The sequence below is a fragment of the Oncorhynchus mykiss genome, chromosome 12, assembly GCF_013265735.2.
Source record: "Oncorhynchus mykiss isolate Arlee chromosome 12, USDA_OmykA_1.1, whole genome shotgun sequence".
NCBI classification, from domain to species: domain Eukaryota; kingdom Metazoa; phylum Chordata; class Actinopteri; order Salmoniformes; family Salmonidae; genus Oncorhynchus; species Oncorhynchus mykiss.
In genome coordinates, this window is record NC_048576.1 from 89,910,864 (window position 1) to 89,934,408 (window position 23,545).

The 23,545-nt window shown below is 41.6% G+C and overlaps 1 protein-coding gene and 2 long non-coding RNA genes across 6 annotated transcripts in view; 1 reads left to right on the plus strand and 2 right to left on the minus strand.

Moving 5' to 3' along the window:
- Nucleotides 1-2,238: 2,238 nt before the first annotated feature.
- Nucleotides 2,239-5,966, minus strand: LOC110486978. The gene is made up of 3 exons (XR_005035194.1): nt 5,739-5,966; nt 5,377-5,544; nt 2,239-3,641 (listed from the first exon to the last, which is right to left on the minus strand). It is a non-coding gene; the product is annotated as an uncharacterized LOC110486978 (long non-coding RNA).
- A 125-nt stretch (nt 5,967-6,091) lies between these two features.
- On the minus strand, nt 6,092-7,680 carry LOC118937775. The gene is made up of 3 exons (XR_005035195.1): nt 7,502-7,680; nt 7,367-7,392; nt 6,092-7,257 (listed from the first exon to the last, which is right to left on the minus strand). It is a non-coding gene; the product is annotated as an uncharacterized LOC118937775 (long non-coding RNA).
- Nucleotides 7,681-14,801: 7,121 nt separating this feature from the next.
- LOC110486977 (arf-GAP with dual PH domain-containing protein 1) overlaps nt 14,802-23,545 on the plus strand; it is a 29,967-nt gene continuing 21,223 nt past the window's right edge. The window contains exons 1-3 of one of the 4 annotated variants that reach the window (XM_036939133.1): nt 14,802-15,216; nt 21,977-22,107; nt 22,847-22,938. In XM_036939133.1, coding sequence (XP_036795028.1) covers nt 15,126-15,216; nt 21,977-22,107; nt 22,847-22,938 — 314 coding nt within the window. In that variant the 5' untranslated portion in view covers nt 14,802-15,125. The other 3 variants (XM_036939134.1, XM_036939135.1, XM_036939136.1) reach the window with 3 other exon arrangements.

Sequence of the window (23,545 nt, forward strand, 5' to 3'; positions counted from 1 at the left end):
TACTCGTCACTGCATCCCGTATCAGAAGGTCGGCTGGTCCTGACTAAAGTCCCCTAGATCGCTTCATTACTCCCTTCTTGTTTACAAATCTCTGCTGAAAAGGCTTTGAACCTACCTCACTTCCCGGGTAAGATGTTTAAATATGAGACACCAAACCCGTTTCACAGGGATGGTTAACTCTCCAAGTTCTACTAGTTCGTACCAGTCTAGGTAGATCCTCTTTCAGTTTTGATGCCCCCCTTTTTTTTTATTTTGGTTGTTTTATCTTTGTTAGAGTTATCCTTTTGTAGTGTGGCATTGTTCTGTTGTATTGCTGTGTTCAGGGCACCTTTTGAAATGAGCCACACCACAATACCTACTAGATGTCCTCATGGTACTGTAGTACTAACTACTACTGATAGTAATGTGTGATAACTGAACTAGTCATGATAAACAGATCATTTAACCAATGTTGGGGATCTTCATCTATTTTACGGTAGTCATTGCCCTATATTCTGGGAGGAAGATAACAGGCTAAGTTGCAAACACATCTATCTACTCGAACATTAACACATCTAAAGCAGTGGAGGCTGCTGAGGGGAGGACGGCTTATAATAATGTCTGGAATGGAGTGTAATGATGGAATGGAGTGGAATGGATGGAATGGAGTGTAATGGATGGAATGGAGTAAAAGGAACGGTATCAAATGTGTTTGGCATTGTACAGTATAACAATAATCAAGCATGTTATTGTACTGCATTTGTTTCAATTAAATGTATCTTTATGTCCTGGTTTTCCCTAGAATAAATGGATGGAAACGCTTGTTTTGGAAATCCACAATGGCTATTTTCCTACTTCCTGTTTGGTCTTAGAAAGAAATTACAGTACATTACAGGATATTGGTACATTCATATGATGAGTCAATAAAGATGAATTCCCTCATATGGACCTCTTACATAACAAACACAAACACAGCCTTTTATCACTCATCTCTGTGCTTTTTATTATTTTACCACTGTTTTACTGCTAGTGTTTAACTGTAGGACGTGAGGCTTGTTGCTCTGAGGTTTGGTTTCTCCAGCAGACTGGAGAGAACATGAGGGTGTTGCCAGTTGTTATCGCTGGGCTGTAGAGTGCCGACTACAAAGCCTTAGCCTAAACCTTCCCCTCTATGGTTGAGGCATCTCAGACAATCTAGATATAACACAAAACATTTATCTGATTAGACTAACTATGTTTCAAATACATTAACTGGTGGCCTAATGGACACAATAACATCACATTTAAGACGAGTCTAACTGGTTCAATCTTCTCTCTTGTTTGCGTCAATATAATATATCTGAAATGTCCTCTTATAACCAAAAACATCTCTACTTGATGTTAATATTGTCTATTTATTTGTTCCACAGTGCTCAATAACTATTAGGTAAACATGAATACAGTCATTGTCCAATATGCTGAAAATGTGTGATACAAAACTGCCCTTGAGTTTCTGTCTGACACATCTTGGTAATTTTCCTCTCAACAGGTTGAGTCATGCACGTGTGTACTTCTCTGGGAAAGGTAGTCTGACGACAAAACACCCTGGTGCTCCGCTGATGCCCTGAGTTACTCCCGACTGATGCATTATGTTGTAACTATTACTAATGTATTACTGACTAAACAGCATTCTCTCTCTTACAAAAGGTTAAGGGTATAATATTATTCCTTGATGTGCATGGTGTCATCACTGATACATAGACATCCTGGGATTTTGTTATTGTGTTACGTTTATCTTTGCTTTGAACAACATTTGAAATATTAACATGCATTTATCCTGTTCAAAATCTGGAAACGTACAAACTGGACCAGTGACAGAAGAGGTGTTCTTGATTGTGTTAGGTTGGCCTATCAAAACCGGTTTAAGGTTAACTGACTTCAGATCAAAACATTCCACATTTCCTGTTTTGTTGTGGAAACAGTAGGAGTACTCTACAATTATTTTTTGTTGCTGTTAGGGATCAACTCACACTGACATTTTATCTTCGCCCTCCATTCTTCACTTGACCACTTAAACTTACAATAAATACATGAGTGAGTAGTGAGTCCTCTCTGTTACAGCATGGCTGTAATGCATCACCCAAGTAGGTGTTACTGGTGGTGGGAGTTTGAGTTCGCCCCAAAACCTGTTTTATTTCACTTTGAGATCAAATGTATTTTGCCAGAGAGATCTGGTCCAAGTTAAAGCAGAAAACTGTAAGTAAACTAAAACATCCAACCAACTTTTAACAATTCTCATTTATTGATGGATTCAAAATATTTACAAGATAAGTTTGTGTCATAAAGAAACACAATGTTAGATATTCATGGTGCTGTCTGTTGTTTTAGTCCACTCTTTTAGCTGGGGTTTCACTGAATACATTCAAACAAGTTCAGTGTCACCGCCTTTCTGCCGTTTCCTGTCACATCAGAAATGTGTTCATTTTCATTTCATTCATTTTCCACTGTGACACAAAGCACATGGCAGACTATTTGACAAGGGTCAAAGTTTATAGCTTATTACAATTAAACATCCCCCCAAAATAAATAAATAAAATGTAAACAACCAAACACAAAGACCAAACCAAAAAGTAAAACAACTGTATTCCCAAGGTGGCTGCTTTTTATGTCTGTTACTTATTAGTGGTAATAATTTTATTGTTTGTCCGAGCTGTAATTCACAACTCTCAGTGACAGAAACCATTTACTTGTGCATTATGACTCTGGCACAGTTGCCTTAATCACAGTTGAGTGATTAAAGAACACCATTGTTCTTGTAGTTTCAGAGGAAACTTCCAAGTCAAACACAGCAAAAACACCACGTATAAAACCTGTGTGAAACAAAACCTAAATGTTCAAAAGCATTTTCTGTCATTTTTCTAAGACATTTTCTCTTGTGTAGTGTACAAAACTCATATTGCTGCAGACATCCTGATCACATAATAGAAGTTTACACAGTCACAGTTTGCAGTTGGTTTGAAAATGACGGCCAAATGCACACTGTTCAGAGGTGCTAAGTAGACCTATGCCATAAGACTCTGTTCCAAAGCTTTTGCTGCCTTTTCTTTAAGACCTCTCAGGTTTTCCCTTGTGTAGGAGATTCCCAAAATCATATTGCTCCTGACATCCTCATCTTTGAAAAGAAGTTTACTCAGGCACTCCGTTTCGGCACAGTTTCCGTAGGGAAAGTCATTTCTGTCCGTCTCAGGGTTTGCGAGAGAGAAAAGATCCCCACAGTTATTGCACGGCCTTCGGTCTTCATAACGATTGGCCTGGTGATTCCTGTAGAATGCTCTGCATTTTACGGTGCCAGGGAAGATGATACCGTTTCCCTGTTCATCATGTCTGAATGACAACACTGCATAAGACACATAGTCATGCCACACGTTTAGACATGACTGATTGATCATAATTCTCCTTGCTCTCTCCCCTCTGCAGGACAGGGATGCTCCATAGTACTTCTCTGGTCTGAGGGCTCCAGGGGTTTCGTTGTAGCACACAGCTATGACAGTAGCCTCCAGAGTGTAGTAGTTAGTGTAGTTACTCTCGCCTTTTATTTTGGGGGGCAATTTCAATGCTTCCAGGAAACGTAGAAGATGTTCTTGTATTATATCTTCGTCCTCATGACCACAAAACCTGACAGCCTGAAAACAAACGAAATGAAACATGCAATATTCTACAAATGATAAGATACATGGACATTACATGTTTTATATCATGTGTTTTATTGTCATTGTTTATTGCTAATTTTTTTTGTGTGGAAATTGGTCAAGGACAAAAGCTTCAGGTTAAATACAGTTGAAGTCGGAAGTTTACATACACCGTAGCCAAATACATTTAAACTCAGTTCACAATTCCTGACATTTAATCCTGGTAAAAATTCCCTGTCTTAGGTCAGTTAGGATCACCACTTTATTTTAAGAATGTGAAATGTCATAGTAATAGTAAAGAGGATGATTTATTTCAGCTTTATTTCTTTCATCACATTCCCAGTGGGGAATACACATACACTCAATTAGTATTTGGTAGCATTGCCTTTAAATTGTTTAACTTGGGTCAAACGTTTCGGGTAGCCTTCACAAGCTTTCCCACAATAAGTTGGGTGAATTATGGCCCATTCCTCCTGACAGCTGATGTAACTGAGTCAGGTTTGTAGGCCTCCTTGCTCGCACACCTTTTTTCAGTTCTGCCCACAAATTTTCTATGAGATTAAGGTCAGGGCTTTGTGATGGCTCCTCCAATACCTTGACTTTGTTGTCTTTAAGCCATTTGACCACAAGCAAGATTGTGGTCATTGTCCATTTGGAAGACCCATTTGCGACCAAGCTTTAACTTCCTGACCGATGTCTTGAGATGTTGCTTCAATATATCCACATAACTTTCTCTCCTCATGATGCCAGTCCCAGTCCCTCCTGCAGCAAAGCACCCACACAACATGATGCTGCCACCCCTGTGCTTCATGGTTGGGATGGTGTTCTTCTTGCAAGCCTCCCCCTTTTTCCTCCAAACATAACAATGGTCATTATGGCCAAACAGTTCTATTTTTATTTCATCAGACCAGAGGACATTTCTCCAAAAAGTACGATCTTTGTCCCCATGTGCAGTTGCAAACCGTAGTCAGGCTTTTTTATGCCGGTTTTGGACCAGTGGCTTCTTCCTTGCTGAGCGGCCTTTCAGGTTATGTCAATATTGGACTTGTTTTACTGTGGATATAGATACTTTTCTACCTGTTTCCTCCAGCATCTTCACAAGGTCCTTTGCTGCTGTTCTGGGATTGATTTCCACTTTTCGCACCAAATAATTTTCATCTCTAGGAGTCAGAACGCATCTCCTTCCTGAGCAGTATGATGGCTGCGTGGTCCCATGGTGTTTATACTTGCGTACTATTGTTTGTACAAATGAACGTGGTACCTTCAGGCATTTGGAAATTGCTCCCAAGGATGAACCAGACTTGTGGAGGTCTCAAATTTTTTTTCGGAGGTCTTGGCTGATTTCTTTTGATTTTCCCATGACGTCAAGCAAAGAGGCACTGAGTTTGAAGGTAGGCCTTGAAATACATCCACAGGTACACTTCTGAAGCCATGACATAATTTTCTGGAATTTTCCAAGCTGTTTAAAGGCACAGTCAACTTAGTGTATGTAAACTTCTGACCCACTGGAATTGTGATACAGTGAATTATAAGTTAAATAATCTGTCTGTAAACAATGTTTGGAACAATTACTTGTGTCATGCACACAGTAGATGTCCTAACCGACTTGCCAAAACTATAGTTTGTTAACAACAAATTTATGGAGTGGTTGAAAAACGAGTTTTAATGACTCCAACCTAAGTGTATGTAAACTTCCGACTTCAACTGTACATTCCATTTACACACTTACCAAAGTCAGAAGAATAGAAAATGGAGTCTGACGGGGTGGAGACATGTAATTGTGGAATGTCATTTGAAATCTTGTTTTTAATTCGTCCATCACCGCTTGAGACAAGAAGTCAGTTGGAAGAAGACGGTCCTCATGAATGTGACCTAAGAAAAAGATGCTGTGAAGCAACTTTTAACAGACATTAATAATTAATAACATAATTAATGAACAATGTATAACATAACAAGATGAATTAATAATGGTTTGTTCTGGAAACAATTTATTTGTAACCTGATGAAATGTATAGTAAACCAAAAATATGCTAAATGTGTGAGAATGTATTTTAGGCGTTTGATTAGTGTATTTATTTAGGCGATGTGTACCTTTTCCACGTAATCTTCTATTCCGTCAACTCCCACCCACGGGGGACTATTCCATAACTTTATAACCTGTCCAATAAATGCTGTTCCTGATGACTTTAAGCTTTCTCCATTTATTATCCTCCGTTTCAGATATGTAGTTGTTGGTTCCCTTAAAAGTGGTATTGTAAAGTTTAATAAAGATTACGTACAGTAAGTAATGATTGTATTTTAAATGCTGTTCCTGATGACTTTAAGCTTTCTCCATTTATTATCCTCCGTTTCAGATATGTAGTTGTTGGTTCCCTTAAAAGTGGTATTGTAAAGTTTAATAAAGATTACGTACAGTAAGTAATGATTGTATTTTAAATGCTGTTCCTGATGACTTTAAGCTTTCTCCATTTATTATCCTCCGTTTCAGATATGTAGTTGTTGGTTCCCTTAAAAGTGGTATTGTAAAGTTTAATAAAGATTACGTACAGTAAGTAATGATTGTATTTTAAATGCTGTTCAAACCCAATTCAAGCAGCCCTACTCCGTTTGAGCTGTTATCCCATTTCCCCTCATAATGAGAAGGTAAGTTGTGTTTCTTTATTTTACACTGTCTTCTTTGTTCTCTTCAGCACACAAATTGGCATCGTTTGTTATAGTTGTGCAATTTCACTAGTTAAGCAATTGAACAACTCTGATCAACTACGACACTAGGTAATTAACAATTTAACTTTATTACAATAATTTGAAAAACAGCTTAACACAAATGAAATACTAAATTCTACAGCACAGTAACCTAAAAAAGTGCTTTTTAATCTGGAAATAAATCTGAATGTTAACTACTTCTGAACACCTTAAAGGGATTGTTCAGCGTAATTACATTTTTAGATAGTTTGTTTTCTTAGCTTGAATGCAATATGTGAATAAGAACTAACTGTAATCCACAATTTGGTTTCAATTAACGAGCCACTGCTAACAAATGACAGTTGGCACTACTTTCAAGTCAACCTCTCATGGGTATCGACTTCCAGTTGGCGAAACAACCTCTAACTTCCTTCATACTAGATGGACACAGAGACATAAACACTATATCTCCAAGTTCATCTGACTCTGGGGAAGTAGATAAAGGGCCTCATTGCCAAAATGCCTAGTATCCCATTAAATCATGCCATAATTATTGCAAAATAATGTAAAACCAAGTCATTGAGTGACAATCAATTTAAGAGATGATCTGGACATGACATTTAAAACATACGGAAAGGGGTAAAGGGAGAGCTTTTATTTTTTGGTCCTAAAATACTTATTAGCATTAGTTGTAAGTGGCTAGTTAATGAAATAAAAGTGTAGATTGCAGTCTGCCCTTGTCCATAGACTGCTTTCAAGATAAGGAAACACATTTGCTGAACTAACTATTTTAATAATATCTACAATTATCTCACAAATGCAAAAATCAAAGCATATATGTATAGATGTATATATTAGTCTATATTTATCTTGCACTATCATAAGTGATCACAATTGACACTAACCTTTTATTAGGTGGTACCTGCCTCTGTAAATAGAAAAATGAATCTTTAACAACTTAATGTAATATTAACATGGTATTAATAGTAATATTAAGATGATTCATATTGTAATTTGTATTATTGATTTCTACTTACGGAGCTGCTCATGATTGCCGTGGGTGCTGAAACCAAACAAATTAATGACTGGGAGTTAAAATGTTTTAGGGCGGGGCACAGAAAAGAAGAGAAGGAAGAAGTAACATCCATACAGATTTTAACATGTTAACTTACTCAGCTGCAGTTGTGTTTTTCTGTTGGATATTAAATCAATAGGCAAAATGACATTTTGACGTGGATCCGGAAAGCTAGTAGCTATTTTGGGCATGTTACGCCTTCATACCTTAGTGCAGTGCTCACTGACAAGTAGTATCTGGGTTATTGTTGTCTGGGTTATTACAGTAACCCAGACACGTCACAGGGCTATAAAACTGAAACATGCCCTTACAACTATGGTAGTGAGAGGAAGTCGAGTCGTGCATGGGAGAGGAGGGAAGTAGGTGAAACTGGGCCCACATTCTGCTAATATTCTCATCGATGAAGCATCTGATCTCAATACATTTTTCTGTTCCCAAAAATATAATTTTATTTAAAAAAATTATAGGGGCGGTGTGAGGTCCAAAGAGGTGGTTTGGTGCCTGAGGGAAACACCATACCATAGAGGGTTACCAGTATGTTAAATGTGCAACCAGAGGGAAAAAACTATAGACCCCCTTTACTACGCACACAGAGACATCTACAAAGCTCTCCCTCACCCTCCATTTGGCAAATCTGACCATAATTATATCCTCCTGATTCCTGCTTACAAGCAAAAATTAAAGCAGGAACCACCAGTGACTCGGTCAATAAAAAAGTGGTCAGCTACAGGACTGTTTAATTGCACAGACTGGAATATGTTCCGGGATTCTTCCGATGGCATTGAGGAGTACACCACATCAGTCATTGGCTTCATCAATAACTGCATCGATGACGTCGTCCCCATAGTGACTGTACGTACATGTAATGGATGTGAAACGACTAGCTTAGTTAGTGGTGCGCGCTAAATAGCGATTCAATCGGTGACATCACTTGCTCTGAGACCTTGAAGTAGTAGTTCCCCTTGCTCTGCAAGGGCCGCGGCTTTTGTGGAGCGATGGGTAACGATGCTTCGTGGGTGTCAGTTGTTGATGTGTGCAGAGGGTCAAGCCCAGGTATGGGCGAGGGGACGGTCTAAAGTTGTACTGTTACATACATACCCCAACCAGAAGCCATGGTTAACAGGTAACATCCACACTGAGCTAAAGTGTAGAGCTGCTGCTTTCAAGGAGCAGGACTCTCAATCCGGAAGCTTATAAGAAATCCTGCTATGCCCTCCGACGAACCATCAAACAGGCAAAGCGTCAATACTGGACTGAGATTGAATCGTACTACACCGGCTCCAACGCTCTTCGGATGTGGCAGGGCTTGCAAACTATTACAGACTACAAAGGGAAGCACAGTCGCAAGCTGCCCAGATGAGCTAAATGTTCGCATAGAGGCAAGAAACACTGAAACATGCATAAGAGCATCAGCAGTTCCGGACGACTGTGTGATCAAGCTCTCTGTAGCTTACGTGAGTAAGACCTTTAAACAGGTCAACATTCACAAGGCCGCTGGGCCAGATGGATTACCAGAACGTGTACTCCAAGCATGCGCTGACCAACTGGCAAGTGTCTTCACTGACATTTTCAACCTTTCCCTGATTGAGTCTGTCATACCAACATGTTTCAAGCAGACCACCATAGTCCCCGTGCCCAAGAACACTAAGGTAACCTGCCTAAATGACTACAGTGCTTTGAAAGGCTGGTCATGGCTGGTCATCAACACCATTATCCCAGAAACTCTGGACACCCTCCAATTTGCATACCGCCCCAGCAGATCCACAGATGATGCAATATCTATTGCACTCCACACTGCCCTTTCCCACCTGGACAAAAGGAACACCTATGTGAGAATGCTATTCATTGACTACAGCTCAGCATTCAACACCATAGTGCCCTCAAAGCTCATCACTAAGCTAAGGACCAGGGACTAAACACCTCCCCCTGCAACTGGATCCTAGACTTCCTGACTGGCCGCCCCCAGATGATAAGGGTAGGTAACAACACATCCACCACTCTGATACTCAACACTGGGGCCTCTCAGGGGTGCGTGCTCAGTCCGCCAAGTCTAGGTCCAAAAAGCTTCCAGAATTAGACTGCCAGTCTCATCTCACCTACTGGTACAGGGCTTATATTAATTTTGGAGAGATACCAAGTGGGGAAGATACTGCCATCTGCTGGTGTAAAATTAAAACACAGAGCAGTACAGAGCTGATGAAACTGGGTTTATTCTTAAATAAGAACTGAACAAAAGAAAACAGAGCAAATGTAACGAAGCGGGGAGGAGCCTACCTGGATTTGTCCAATAAAATAGTTTGTGTTTTCCTTTTGCAGTAAACGGTTTCTGTTGCAAAATGTTTTGCAACAGACGAAACGTTTTGCAACAGACTAAACGTTTTGCAACAGAATCGGCATAATAATTACATCCCTAATGTCCCTGGTACAAGGTTTACTCGATGGCTGCTGGTTAATGTTGCCCCTGAAATTGTTTTCATAAACTGCTTGTAATTCATATTTTTATTCACACACGTGGTTAGTCGCTTTGACTTTGCAACTTGGCCAGATAGTGTCGACCCTTCCTTCTGTCGAAAATAGCAATATTATTAGTTTACAAACTAATAAAAATGTAATCATAATTTCAGTGGATTCTGTAAGTCTATATGCCACCCTAAGTTTATTGGCTAGCTAGACACACATGCTGTGATGGAATAGGTTAGGTAGTTTAGTTATAAGTTGCATGACACTACACTACCACTTCCACAATCAATCGCTAGGTGGCAGCACCAACTGGTCAGGTGCTGTGCTCTGCCAGGAATCCTTGATTATGCACAGGTGCAGGTGATCAGTCAGTGTGCCAGTTCTCAGAGCTGTGAGGCTGCTGGAGTTTCAGGTGCATTGTGGGCCTTTGGTTTTGGATTGAATGTTTTGGTTTGGGGCCTTTTGTAGTACATTTTTTGTGTGGTGCCCAAAATTATTGGATCCTTTGATAAAGATGAGCAAAAAATACTGTATAAAAACAAATACAAATACTGAGCTATATTGTATGCTCAACATTTTAAAAAACAAAAACATTTTATATTAACAAATTTGCTCAGAGAAAGAGATTTTGTTAAACAAGTAATAAAAGAAATCTCAAAAGGATAGCAATGATTGGATCCCCTGTTTTCAATACTCCAGCACCCTCCCCATGCTAGGATAACAACGTTGAGCCTTTTTCTAGAATGTTTTATGAGATTGAAGAACACATCGGGAGGGATCTTAGACCATTCCTCCATTCAGAATCGTTAACAGATCCTTGATATAATTTGTCTGTACTTATGGACTGCACTCTTCAATTCAGACCACAGGTTTTCAATGAGGTTCAAGTCCGGAGACTGAGATGTCTATTGCAAAATGTAGATTTTATGGTCAGTTAACTATTTCCTTTGTGGATTTTGATGTGTGCTTGGGGTTATTGTCTTGCTGGAAGATCCACTTGCGGCCAAGTTTCAGCCTTCTGGCAGAGTATACAATAGGTGTAGACCTTACAGTGAAATGTGAAATGTTTACTTACAAGCCCTAACCAACAGTAATTATTTTTATAAAAAAATTGGTATTAGGTTAACAATAGACAAGTAAAGAAATAAAAAAACAGTAAAATGACAGTGAAAATAACAGTAGTGAGGCTATATACTGGTGGTACCGGTACAGACTCAACGTGCGGGGGCGCCGGTTAGTCGGGCTAATTGAGGTAATATGTACATATAGGTATTGTTAAAGTGACTATGCATAGATGATAAACAGAGAGCAGCATCAGCATAAAAGAGGGGTTGGTGGGTGGAGGGTGGTGGGTGGTGGGTGGCGGACACAATGCAGATAGTCCAGGTAGCCAATGTGTGGGGGCACCGGTTAGTCGGGCTAATTGAGGTAATATGTACATGAATGTATAGTTAAAGTGACTATGCATAGATGAGAAAGAGAGAGTAGCAGCAGTGTAAAAGAGGGGTTGGGGGGGTGGCGGGACACAATGCAAATAGTCCGGGTAGCCATTTGATTACCTGTTCAGGAGTCTTATGGCTTGGGGATAAAAGCTGTTGAGAAGCCTTTTGGACCTAGACTTGGCGCTCTGGTACCGCCTGCGATAGCAGAGAGAACAGTCTATGACTGGGGTGGCTGGGGTCTTTGACAATTTTTAGGGCCCTCCTCTGACACCGCCTGGTGTAGAGGTCCAGGATGGCAGGAAATGGTTCACCAATTACTTTGCAGACAGAGTTCAGTGTGTCAAATCGGAGGGCATGCTGTCCGGTCCTCTGGCAGTCTCTATGGGGGTGCCACAGGGTTCAATTCTCGGGCCGACTCTTTTCTCTGTATATATCAATGATGTTTCTCATGCTGCGGGCGATTCCCTGATCCACCTCTACGCAGACGACACCATTCTATATACTTCCGGCCCGTCCTTGGACACTGTGCTATCTAACCTCCAAACGAGCTTCAATGCCATACAGCACTCCTTCCGTGGCCTCCAACTGCTCTTAAACGCTAGTAAAACCAAATGCATGCTTTTCAACCGTTCGTTGCCTGCACCCGCACGCCTGACCAGCATCACCACCCTGGATGGTTCCGACCTTGAATATGTGGACATCTATAAGTACCTAGGTGTCTGGCTAGACTCTAAACTCTCCTTCCAGACCCATATCAAACATCTCCAATCGAAAATCAAATCAAGAGTCGGCTTTCTATTCCGCAACAAAGCCTCCTTCACTCACGCCGCCAAACTTACCCTAGTAAAACTGACTATCCTACCGATCCTCGACTTCGGCGATGTCATCTACAAAATTGCTTCCAACACTCTACTCAGCAAACTGGATGCAGTTTATCACAGTGCCATCCGTTTTGTCACTAAAGCACCTTATACCACCCATCACTGCGACTTGTATGCTCTAGTCGGCTGGCCCTCGCTACATATTCGTCGCCAGACCCACTGGCTCCAGGTCATCTACAAGTCCATGCTAGGTAAAGCTCCGCCTTATCTCAGTTCACTGGTTACGATGGCAACACCCATCCGTAGCACGCGCTCCAGCAGGTGTATCTCACTGATCATCCCTAAAGCCAACACCTCATTTGGCCGCCTTTCGTTCCAGTTCTCTGCTGCCTGTGACTGGAACGAATTGCAAAAATCGCTGAAGTTGGAGACTTTTATCTCCCTCACCAACTTCAAACATCTGCTATCTGAGCAGCTAACCGATCGCTGCAGCTGTACATAGTCTATTGGTAAATAGCCCACCCATTTCTCACCTACCTCATCCCCATACTGTTTTTTTATTTATTTATTTTTCTGCTCTTTTGCACACCAATATCTCTACCTGTACATAACCATCTGATAATTTATCACTCCAGTGTTAATCTGCATAATTGTAATTATTCGCCTACCTTCTCATGCCTTTGCACACAATGTATATAGACTCCCCTTTTTTCTACTGTGTTATTGACTTGTTAATTGTTTACTCCATGTGTAACTCTGTGTTGTCTGTTCACACTGCTATGCCTTATCTTGGCCAGGTCGCAGTTGCAAATGAGAACTTGTTCTCAACTAGCCTACCTGGTTAAATAAAGGTGAAATAAAAAAAAATTAAAAAAAGGAAGCTTAGCCCCAGTGATGTACTGGGCCGTACCCACTACCCTCTGTAGTGCCTTACGGTTGGAGGCCGAGTAGTTGCCGTACCAGGCAGTGATGGAACCAGTCAGTGATGGAACCAGTCATGCTTCAATGTTGCAGCTGTAGAACCTTTTGAGGGTCTGAGGACCCATGCCAAATCTTTTCAGTTTCCTGAGGGGGAATAGGCTTTGTCATGCCCTCTTCACGACTGTCTTGGTGTGTTTAGACCATTCTAGTTTATTGGTGATTTGGACACCAAGGAACTTAAAGCTCTCAACCTTCTCCACCACAGCCCCATCGATGAGAACTGAACACAATAATCTGCTTGGGCTGGCCGACCAAGGAGACGGAGTTGGACCTGGACCTAGGTACGGTTGCTGTTTCATTGAGGTACATACATACAACACGACCTGCATACTCTGACTTCTCATGTAAATGCACACAGTATTATATCAGGTTACAGACCATTTAGCTTTGCCTAGGATCCATAGGTGGTTTTGTAACACTGTTTGCCGAATGGTAAAACATATTATTATAGGCCTGCTGCCTACTTGTATTAATTCTTCTGAATGCAACACTCTACATTCAAACGTCAAAAAATATATATATATTTTTTAATATTCAATGCAATTTTGACTATTTCCTGGTGAGCTATTGCCCCATTTGCAAACAAGGTTTCTCCAGTAGTTTCCTGGTTAAATAAAGGTTAAATGAATAAAATGATGCGCAGTAAAACTCTTGAGCATGACCAGAAAGAGTCATCTTCGCCATTTTAGTGTTCTGTGGATCCATGGTTGGTCTACATTTGTATATTTACATTTTTAATAGAAAAATCAACTTATATTAAACATGTTTTTTTATTAATTTAACTAGGCAAGTCAGTTAAGGACAAATTCTTATTTTCAATGACAGCCTAGGAACAGTGGGTTAACTGCCTGTTCAGGGGCAGAACAACAGATTTGTACCTTGTCAGCTCGGGGGTTTGAACTTGCAACCTTCCGGTTACTAGTCCAACGCTCTAACCACCTGCCTCGCCATGTCTAGCAAAACAAAACACAGGTATTAACAAGAAAATACTCAGACATACAAAAAATACAAGAAAACACAGATATGATCAGTATCCACAAATTTGGATATCATAGAATTACATGGCTATATCTCATGTAAATTTTTAAAGTGCACTTCCTTAACTTAGTTTGTTATACAATATTTGAAAGGCCTTAACCATGCATTTTTCCACACAATGTCAGGAATAAGCATGTTCCAGAAAAATGTTCCTCTCGGAAAAGCTTAGGTCAATTTAGGTCTATATTCTCTTGAAATGGAGATGTCACTGAAATTGCTGGAGCCGGTGAGTTGTCAAGAGAGCGGGAATAAAACGCAAGATGCAGCTCTACCGCCCCCTAGTGTTCAATATTCTTCATCTGAAGGAAAGGTGGAGGGAGCGGAACCATAAATAATGTAGTACACGTGCAGTGTGACTGATGCTCCACTCCACGCTCCAAGTGATGTGAATGGGCACCTACTGATTCGTCTTTTTCCACCGAATATACATTTGAGTCAGTTGGTTGCACAAATTCCATTATACTTTTCACTAAACATTCCAGAACAGGTAAATGCCCGTATTTGCTAACATGACATTTCAACCAGCCTGAGCTACAGAGAATCAATAAAGTTATCGATTAAGATGAAGCAAAACGGAAGGGCAATTATTTGTATTGGAAAATGTTTTCAAGAACTGAATGTCCGCTTGAGGTCTCACTTTTGAGAGAGAGCGAGCAAGCGAGAAAGAGAGATAGATAGAGATAGAGAACACTGGTGTATAGAGAGCAGGAACTGGGAGTAAGAGTAGGGTGGAATTCACACGGAATATTCAGCTGTACATTTCGTTGGATATATGTTTTCATAATAATTATTGCGACGTGGACACTGTTTCTCTTGTCTCAGATGTGATCGTGTTTTCATCACATCACTGCCCCCGGTGTCCAGTGAGTGACAACTACAGTGGATATTATTTAACTCCGCTAGAACAGCCGTCAGTCAGCCTTCACTTTCGAGGTTTTGGAGTCGATCAATTAATTAAATTGGAAAATACATTCCCAACATGGCTACGGATCAAGAAAAGAATAAACAGCTTATGATAAAGCTGTTGGAGAGACCGGGGAACGGGAGCTGTGTGGATTGCGGAGCTGCAGGTACAGTCTAGGCTACTATGGTCGCATCAATGTCTCAAGTATGTCAGGTCAGGTGGAGCGCGCGATCCTCCAGACAGGTAGGCTATGAACAAGGTCGTTGCGTTTCATCACGCAAGCAGTGCTACACTCTCGCATTAGACAATGGATAGTTAATCACAGACCATATACCATCAAGTTGCGGGTAGGTCAATATAGGAATAATCTGTCTTGATGGTGTACATGTGTTTTGATTTGGGTGATTGGAGACTCTAGCGATCATGTTCACTGCACAGCCTGGTCTCAGAGGATTTCGTATTATTCTGTATGTAAATCTGAGATGCTGTCATGCAAGTACAGTAGGCTACTGTAGTGCTCAGTTGTTTTCAGTTATCAGAGTTATCAGTGTCTGTTTACACTCCAGTGAAGTCAAACTGGTGTCATTGCATAACAATACAGTGAAATCTGGTGAAGATTTAAATGTTTGTATCAGAGAGAGAGAGATTGAGATCGAGAGAGCAAGAGACTGGAAACTTGAGCGAGTGACAGGCAGACAGACAGACAGGCTGACTGACAGAATAACATCATATTTTGGGATTTAGGCTTAATTCCCTGAGTGTGTTCCCCAGGCTCTCTCTCTCTCTCTCCCTGGCACACTGTCCATCTGACCAATGCCAGTCTATAGCTTTATCTACCTCAACAGAGTGAGACCTGCATCTAATCATAATCTGGGGTTGTAATACAGTCTCCATAAGCTTATTGTGTCCACTGACCAGGAAGTACGTTACAGATTATTTATGATTTCTTAATGCTATGACTCATTCAAGTGGACGTGCCCTGCCATTAACCTTGATCTATGCAAATGCTATACAAGTCAAGGCTCGAAGTCAAATAGTGATATTTATTTTCAGCATAGTAATTCATATGTCCAATGAATAGCAACTGCCTGGATTTTGAAAAGACTTAAGAGGATCCAGTCAACATAAAATCTACTATTTTCCATCATTAAATCATTTAACTCTCCTTATGGATCATTTAGATTCCTCAGGAAGTCTGGCTGCCTCCTTCTTCCGTATCAAGTGTTTCTTGGGAGAATGTAAGAGGACCTGCAATGTGTTTTGTTTGAGATGGCTGCCTCGCTTCTAGTCCCACAAGCATTTCGCTACACTAGCAATAACATCTGCTCACCATGTGTATGTGATCAATACAATTTGATTTGATAAGCAAATTTGGAATATAGCTTCCCGTTCTTACAAGATGTCAGTGATATGAGAGGACGAGACACAGTATGTCATACTTAACTGTAAAGTGCTGTTTTATCTTTTTCATGGGCCTCATCAGGTAGTAGAACACTGTAATCTTTTAAATCCTGCAAATGCCACCTGCTATTTCATAAGGCCAATGCCAAGAGACACTAATATTTCATCAGGAGTGCTGTGCTATCAATGATGCGGATCAGAGGGCCAGTTTAGCCTGTGGAGCCAGTCTGCTCTGCATGGAGACATAGATACTCCAGGGTTGTGTTCATTAGGCACCAAATGGAAGAAAAACAGACTGAAACAGGGACAGATTGCCTGGAATTGTCCAATAAGAAGCTCAATTTATTTTGCTCCGTTGCATAATGTAAAGCATTTTTTTTGTTACATGCCCTAATGAGCATAACCCAAGGCTGAGTGCTGAGCACACCCACACGTTCCCATGGTGACTCACCTATGAGCTCATCTCTGGTGCCGAGGTCACAGAGTTCACAGTTATGTCTTGTCCTGCTTGGCTTTTGAAAGAAATACAGTATCTACAAGGTAGAATTGATTCCGATGTTTCTCTGCTAGTAGCAGTATCTGGTCAGTATAGGGACTGTGAAGGCCTCTTGGGTTGTATCTCTCCTTTATTAATTTCATTCTTCCATCGTTTTGAGTGGTTGGGATCAGGGATGATGTCAGTGTTATTTTTACTAGATTTTAAACAAAAGATACAACAGATAGCTTCTCATTTGGAAATTCTGGGACACATGCGAAAGTGTCAGTCACCCATTGTTGGCTAAGTAAATGTCTCTCTAAACGGCCTATGTGTATTTCGTTAAAGCTGTTAGTATGAGCAAACTGATACTGAAAACATTGCCTGCAGTGTCAGTTTCTTTTTTAAACTCACTTCATTCTGTCTGTCTGTCTGTCTGTCTGTCTGTCTGTCTGTCTGTCTGTCTGTCTGTCTGTCTGTCTGTCTGTCTGATCTCACAGCATGGCTGGTGTACTGAGTGTATTGTATGGGTTTGTGCCATTACTTTCTGTAATTGAGAGAAGAGATGGTTAGTTGAGATAAACCATGTCATACTGTACACTCATAATTGTAAACTGTAAATGTGCAATATCATTTGGAACCATGCCAAGTAGATTCTGTCATCACACTGCTTTCTCTCTCTTTCTCTCTCAATGTTCTATTGCTTTATTGGCATGACATATCAATGTACATATTGCCAAATAGTACTTTGGAAATGATTAATTAACAATATCAATAAAAACATAATTAAACATAATATTTCAAGATTGCCACAAACAGGACAATCAGTAACAACAGTAATCAAGCGTGAGAAGTCAAAAAATAATTTAATAACAGGAAGATGTGAAGGTTGGAAGGTCTAACAGACAATGCCTCTCTTTATGGCCTCTCTCTCTCTCTGTGTGTCTGTCTGTCTCTCTTTCTCTGTCTCTCTTTCTCTCTGTATCTCTCTCTTTCTCTCACTCACTCTCTCTGTCTCTCTCTCAATTCAATTTCAATGTAAGGGCTCTATTGGCACGGGAAACATGTTTCCATTGCCAAAGCAGTGAAATAGATAATAAACAAAAGTGAAATAAACAATAAAAAAATAACAGTAAACATGACACTTCCAAAAGTTCCAAAAGAATAAAGACATTTCAAATGTCATATTATGTCTATATACAGTGTTGTAATGATGTGCAAAGGGTTAAAGTACAAAAGGTAAAATAAATAAACATAAATATAGGTTGTATTTACAATGTGTCAGCGTATGCGCTACTGGTGTTGAAGTCAGGTGCAGGAGAGCAGAGAGTTGTGATCAGACTTTATTTGGGCAGAAACACAACAAACGGACACAACAGCATCAAACATCCAGCCAAAAAGCAAAAGAGAAATGCGCAAAATAGCGTCACAAAACAAACGCAATAATCCAACCTCCTATGGGTTACACAAGAATACCCAGGGGAGAAACAACCAGCCTGGCGCGGCACACTGAACATGTAACAAAAACAACAGAGGAATATATATATACAATGTGATTAGGGAATGTAAACCAGGTGTGCGGGGAACAAGACAAAACAAATGGAACAATGAAAAATGGAGGGGCGATGGCTAGAAGGCCGGTGACGTCGACCGCCGAACGCCGCCCGAACAAGGAGAGGAGCCGACTTTGGTTAAAGTCGTGACACAATGGTGTTTGTTCTTCACTGGTTGCCCTTTTCTTGTGGCAACAGGTCACAAATCTTTCTGCTGGGATGGCACACCGTGGTATTTCACCCAATAGATATGGGAGTTTATCAAAATTGGACTTGTTTTCAAATTCTTTGTGGGTCTGTGTAATCTGAGGGAATATGTGTCTCTAATAAGGTCATGCATTTGGCAGTTTCTACCTCACTTTATGGGCAGTGTGTATATAGCCTGTCTTCTCTTGAGAGCCAGGTCTGCCTTCAGTGGCCTTTCTCAATAGCAAGGCTATCCTCACTGAGTCTGTACATAGTCAAAGATTTCCTTAATTTTGTGTCAGTCACAGTGGTCAGGTATTCTGCCACTGTGTACTGTCTGTTTAGAGCCAAATAGCATTCTAGTTGTGTGTCAAGTAATTATATTTTTGTTTTCTCGTGATTTGGTTGGGTCTAATAGTGTTGCTATCCTGGGGCTCTGTGGGGTCTGTTTGTGTTTGTGAACAGAGTCCCAGGACCAGCTTGCTTAGGGGACTCTTCTCCAGGTTAATCTCTCTGTAGGTGATGGCTTTGTTATGGAAGGTTTGGGAATCACTTCCTTTTAGGTGGTTATAGAATTTAACGTCTCTTTTCTGGATTTTGATCAGTAGCCGGTATCGCCTCTGCATGCATTATTTGGTGTTCTACGTTGTACACTGAGGATATTTTTTCAGGATTCTGCATGCAGAGTCTCAATTTGGTGTTTGTCCCATTTTGTGAATTTTTGGTTGGTGAGCAGACCCCAGACCTCACAACCATGAAGGTCTCTCTCTCTCTCTGTCTCTCTCTCGCTCTCTCTCGCTATCTCTCTCTTTCTCTGTCTCTCTCTTGCTCTCTCTCTCTTTCTCTCTCTCTCTGTCTATCTCTCACTGTCTCTCTCTTGCTCTCTCTCTTTCTCTGTATCTCTCTGTATCTCTCTCTGTATCTCTCTCTCTCTGTCTCGCTCTCTCTCTTTCTCTCTCTGTGTCTCTCTTTCTCTCACTTTAACTTAATGCCTTCTCCATTTTCTTTTCCCCATCTGTCTCTTGTCAGTTGTTCCTCTGCTATCTCTCAATATTTTTACCATCCGCCACCCTCCCTCTCTCTGTGGAATTTACCATAGACATAAATCTACTCACTGTGTGACTCATCTTTTTTGCAGGGTTATGATCATCTTGCACTATCCCTTTAATTGGGAGATGTACTGTATATCCCCCACTATCCCTTTAATTAGTAGATGTATATCTAAGTGCAACAGAGCAGTGGCAGGCTACTTAAGGATATCAATGTCTCTAATGGTTATACCCTGGTGTGCTGTTTGGCTGAGTTACATTAGTTACATACAATGACTGCATCCTCCATAGAAAACGACTTGCACTAGTTCTATGGCCCAGTCATATACAGCAGCCACTGAAACCAAAACAGAATAAAAGCATCTCACACAACAATGCTGATCAGACATACAGTCTACAAACAATGTACTGTACTTAGGCATAGCTAGAGAGCTCATGCAGGAAATTACATATACCACATTCTTCTAGTCTTCTGTTGCTTTCGTCATGTTTTGACCACAGGCTCTGCCTTTTCCAGTTTAGGTTGAACTTACTGCGACATGTGCTGATGTTGGGGACAGGCTGTAAAACAGAATATAGGCCCTAAAGGCCTAGAATGACACTAGAATGTGCTTCACATCACTCTTTCTTGGCTCCCTTGTATTAAAGCTACATTTCATGCAAACATACTGAGCCACATCAGAGTCTTTTTAGGAAAAATACTTATAGGAAGTTATACCATATCTTGTTACAGCAGAGCAGTATGCCTTCCAGGGGGTCATAGGGCTCTATAGATTCCCTCTGTCTGTCTGTCTGTCTGTCTGTCTGTCTGTCTGTCTGTCTGTCTGTCTGTCTGTCTGTCTGTCTGTCTGTCTGTCTGTCTGTAGACGAGGCAGTGAAATACTGATGGTGGTAAAGGTGCAGGTTGCAGGTTTTGTTGATTGAGGTCACTAAATACTCTGTATGAAGCAATAGATTCACATCTGGTCCTAGCGAGAAACACTTCTATTGTTGTACAATTGCCTTGGTATATCAATATGTTATTCATCCCAGAAAGGATAGATATGTGTTCCCTTCATACTCCTCTGTCAATAGCAGGCATAAGAGATCAGTAGATAGATTCAGGGAGACCTCCCAAACTGTTTGTTTCTGGTGTCTATGTCAGGAGCAGCGTTGAGCCACATATAGTGTCTGTGGGAAACGCTATCCCATAACGATGACTCAAGGTGAGACTCCGTGGTTTCTGATAGACTCCACCCCCCTCCTGTTCCCCCCATTCCCCCACAATTATCAGACAGATAGGAGAACCACCTTCCCTCCCCACACCAGCCCCCACAGGAGGACAGTCTCGTAATAGCAGACGTTTAGCCAGACACTCTGACGGGAGTGCTAATGGTGTGATTCATGACCAGCGGATACTATGAAGCCATGCGTCACCACTCTGGAAATGAGCTGGGGTTCCTTTACCCTATTAGCTCAATTTGTTTGCACAGAGACTGTTCTGAAATCTAGGTCTGTCTGTCTGTCTGTCTGTCTGTCTGTCTGTCCTCCCTCTTTTTCATACAAACTATCTTTGTCACTGTATGACAGTAACAATTTATTCAACAAATCTCAAGCTTTCAACATATTATCTTCTCAACCAATAAATGTGTCTTCTTGTAGCAGTGTTGTACTTATTTATTTACTATGAAGATAGTGTAGATAATACTTCAATTAAAATGATGATAATGCCCTTTTAGTGTGAGAGCTGTTTGAAAAGACCAGCTGAAATTTTAGGAGGTTTTGGTGGGATGAAGTTTTGGCCTGCCTGGTGACATCACAATTAGTTAGACCAATAAGAAAGAGAGTTTCAAACCTCTGCCAATAACAGTTAGTTTTCCCCTCTCCACTCAGACCACTCCCAGACAGTCCTAGCAAAACTCTTGCTTGTGAAATTGCTATTTGTTAAGAAGCTATTTTGGTTCCTTTTGCCGATTTTAATTGAAAACAATTACAGTAAGGTACTTAATAGTTCCCCAGAAATGCTATGATATTGAAATAAAAACGGCTGCTTTGGACCTTAAAGATATCAGTCTAGAGGTCTGTGGTAACCATGTCATGGTAGTAGTGGCCTGTTCTGTCTCTGTTAGTCTGAGGCAGCCTTGAAATGAACTTCCTCATGTGTAGTACTGTCATTGTTGCTGTCGGTGTGGTACTGTCATTGTTGCTAAGGGTGTTTCCTGTGTGTGTGTATGCATGTCTTCTCTCTGTGTGTGTGTGTGTGTGTGTGTGTGTGTTTTTCAGACCCGGAGTGGGCGTCCTACACCCTGGGTGTGTTTGTGTGTCAGAGCTGCTCGGGTCTCCATAGAAACATCTCCCAGATCAGCAAAGTCAAGTCTGTCCTGCTGGACCCATGGAGTGATGCAGAGGTAGAGGTGAGTCTGTCCTGTTGGACCCATGGAGTGGTGCAGAGGTAGAGGTGAGTCTGTCCTGTTGGACCCATGGAGTGATGCAGAGGTAGAGGTGAGTCTGTCCTGTTGGACCCATGGAGTGATGCAGAGGTAGAGGTGAGCCTGTCCTGTTGGACCCATGGAGTGATGCAGAGGTAGAGGTGAGTCTGTCCTGCTGGACCCATGGAGTGATGCAGAGGTAGAGGTGAGTCTGTCCTGTTGGACCCATGGAGTGATGCAGAGGTAGAGGTGAGTCTGTCCTGCTGGACCCATGGAGTGATGCAGAGGTAGAGGTGAGTCTGTCCTGTTGGACCCATGGAGTGATGCAGAGGTAGAGGTGAGTCTGTCCTGCTGGACCCATGGAGTGCTGCAGAGGTAGAGAGTTGAGTTTGCCATTGGTTCTGTGTTTGTGTTTGTGTGGTGTGTTTGTGTGGTGTGGTGTGTGTGTGTGTATGGGGGTCAGTGTTGTGTGGGCAGCGTCTCAGCTCTAATTCTGGCAGGTAATTGATGGAGGAAGGGAAAGAAGGGAGATGGAGACTAAATTAACTAAAGGAAGGCAGAATGAGAGAAAAAGGGGTGGGAGGTTAGAGATAAGGGGGGAGGTGTCAAGGTTTGGTATTGATCTTGTGTGCATGCCAGCACAGTGTATATGTGCATGTATGCATGAGTGTGTGTGTGAATGAAACCCAGCTCATGAAACATCTCTTTCTCTCTGTGATTGTAGTTCATGGCGTCCAACGGCAACAATGCTGCTAAAGCCAAATATGAACAGAAGGTGCCTGTTTTCTACTACCGTCCAACACACACAGACTGCCAGTAAGTGTCTTGGTCCCTGGCCCTACAACCGTCCAACACACACAGACTGCCAGTAAGTGTATTGGTCCCTGGCCCTACTACTGTCCAACACACACAGACTGCCAGTAAGTGTCTTGGTCCCTGGCCCTACAACCGTCCAACACACACAGACTGCCAGTAAGTGTCTTGGTCCCTGGCCCTACAACCGTCCAACACACACAGACTGCCAGTAAGTGTCTTGGTCCCTGGCCCTACAACCGTCCAACACACACAGACTGCCAGTAAGTGTATTGGTCCCTGGCCCTACAACCGTCCAACACACACAGACTGCCAGTAAGTGTCTTGGTCCCTGGTCCTACTACCGTCCAACACACACAGACTGCCAGTAAGTGTCTTGGTCCCTGGCCCTACAACCGCCCAACACACACAGACTGCCAGTAAGTGTCTTGGTCCCTGGCCCTACTACCGTCCAACACACACAGACTGCCAGTAAGTGTCTTGGTCCCTGGCCCTACAACCGCCCAACACACACAGACTGCCAGTAAGTGTCTTGGTCCCTGGCCCTACAACCGTCCAACACACATAGACTGCCAGTAAGTGTCTTGGTCCCTGGCCCTACAACCGTCCA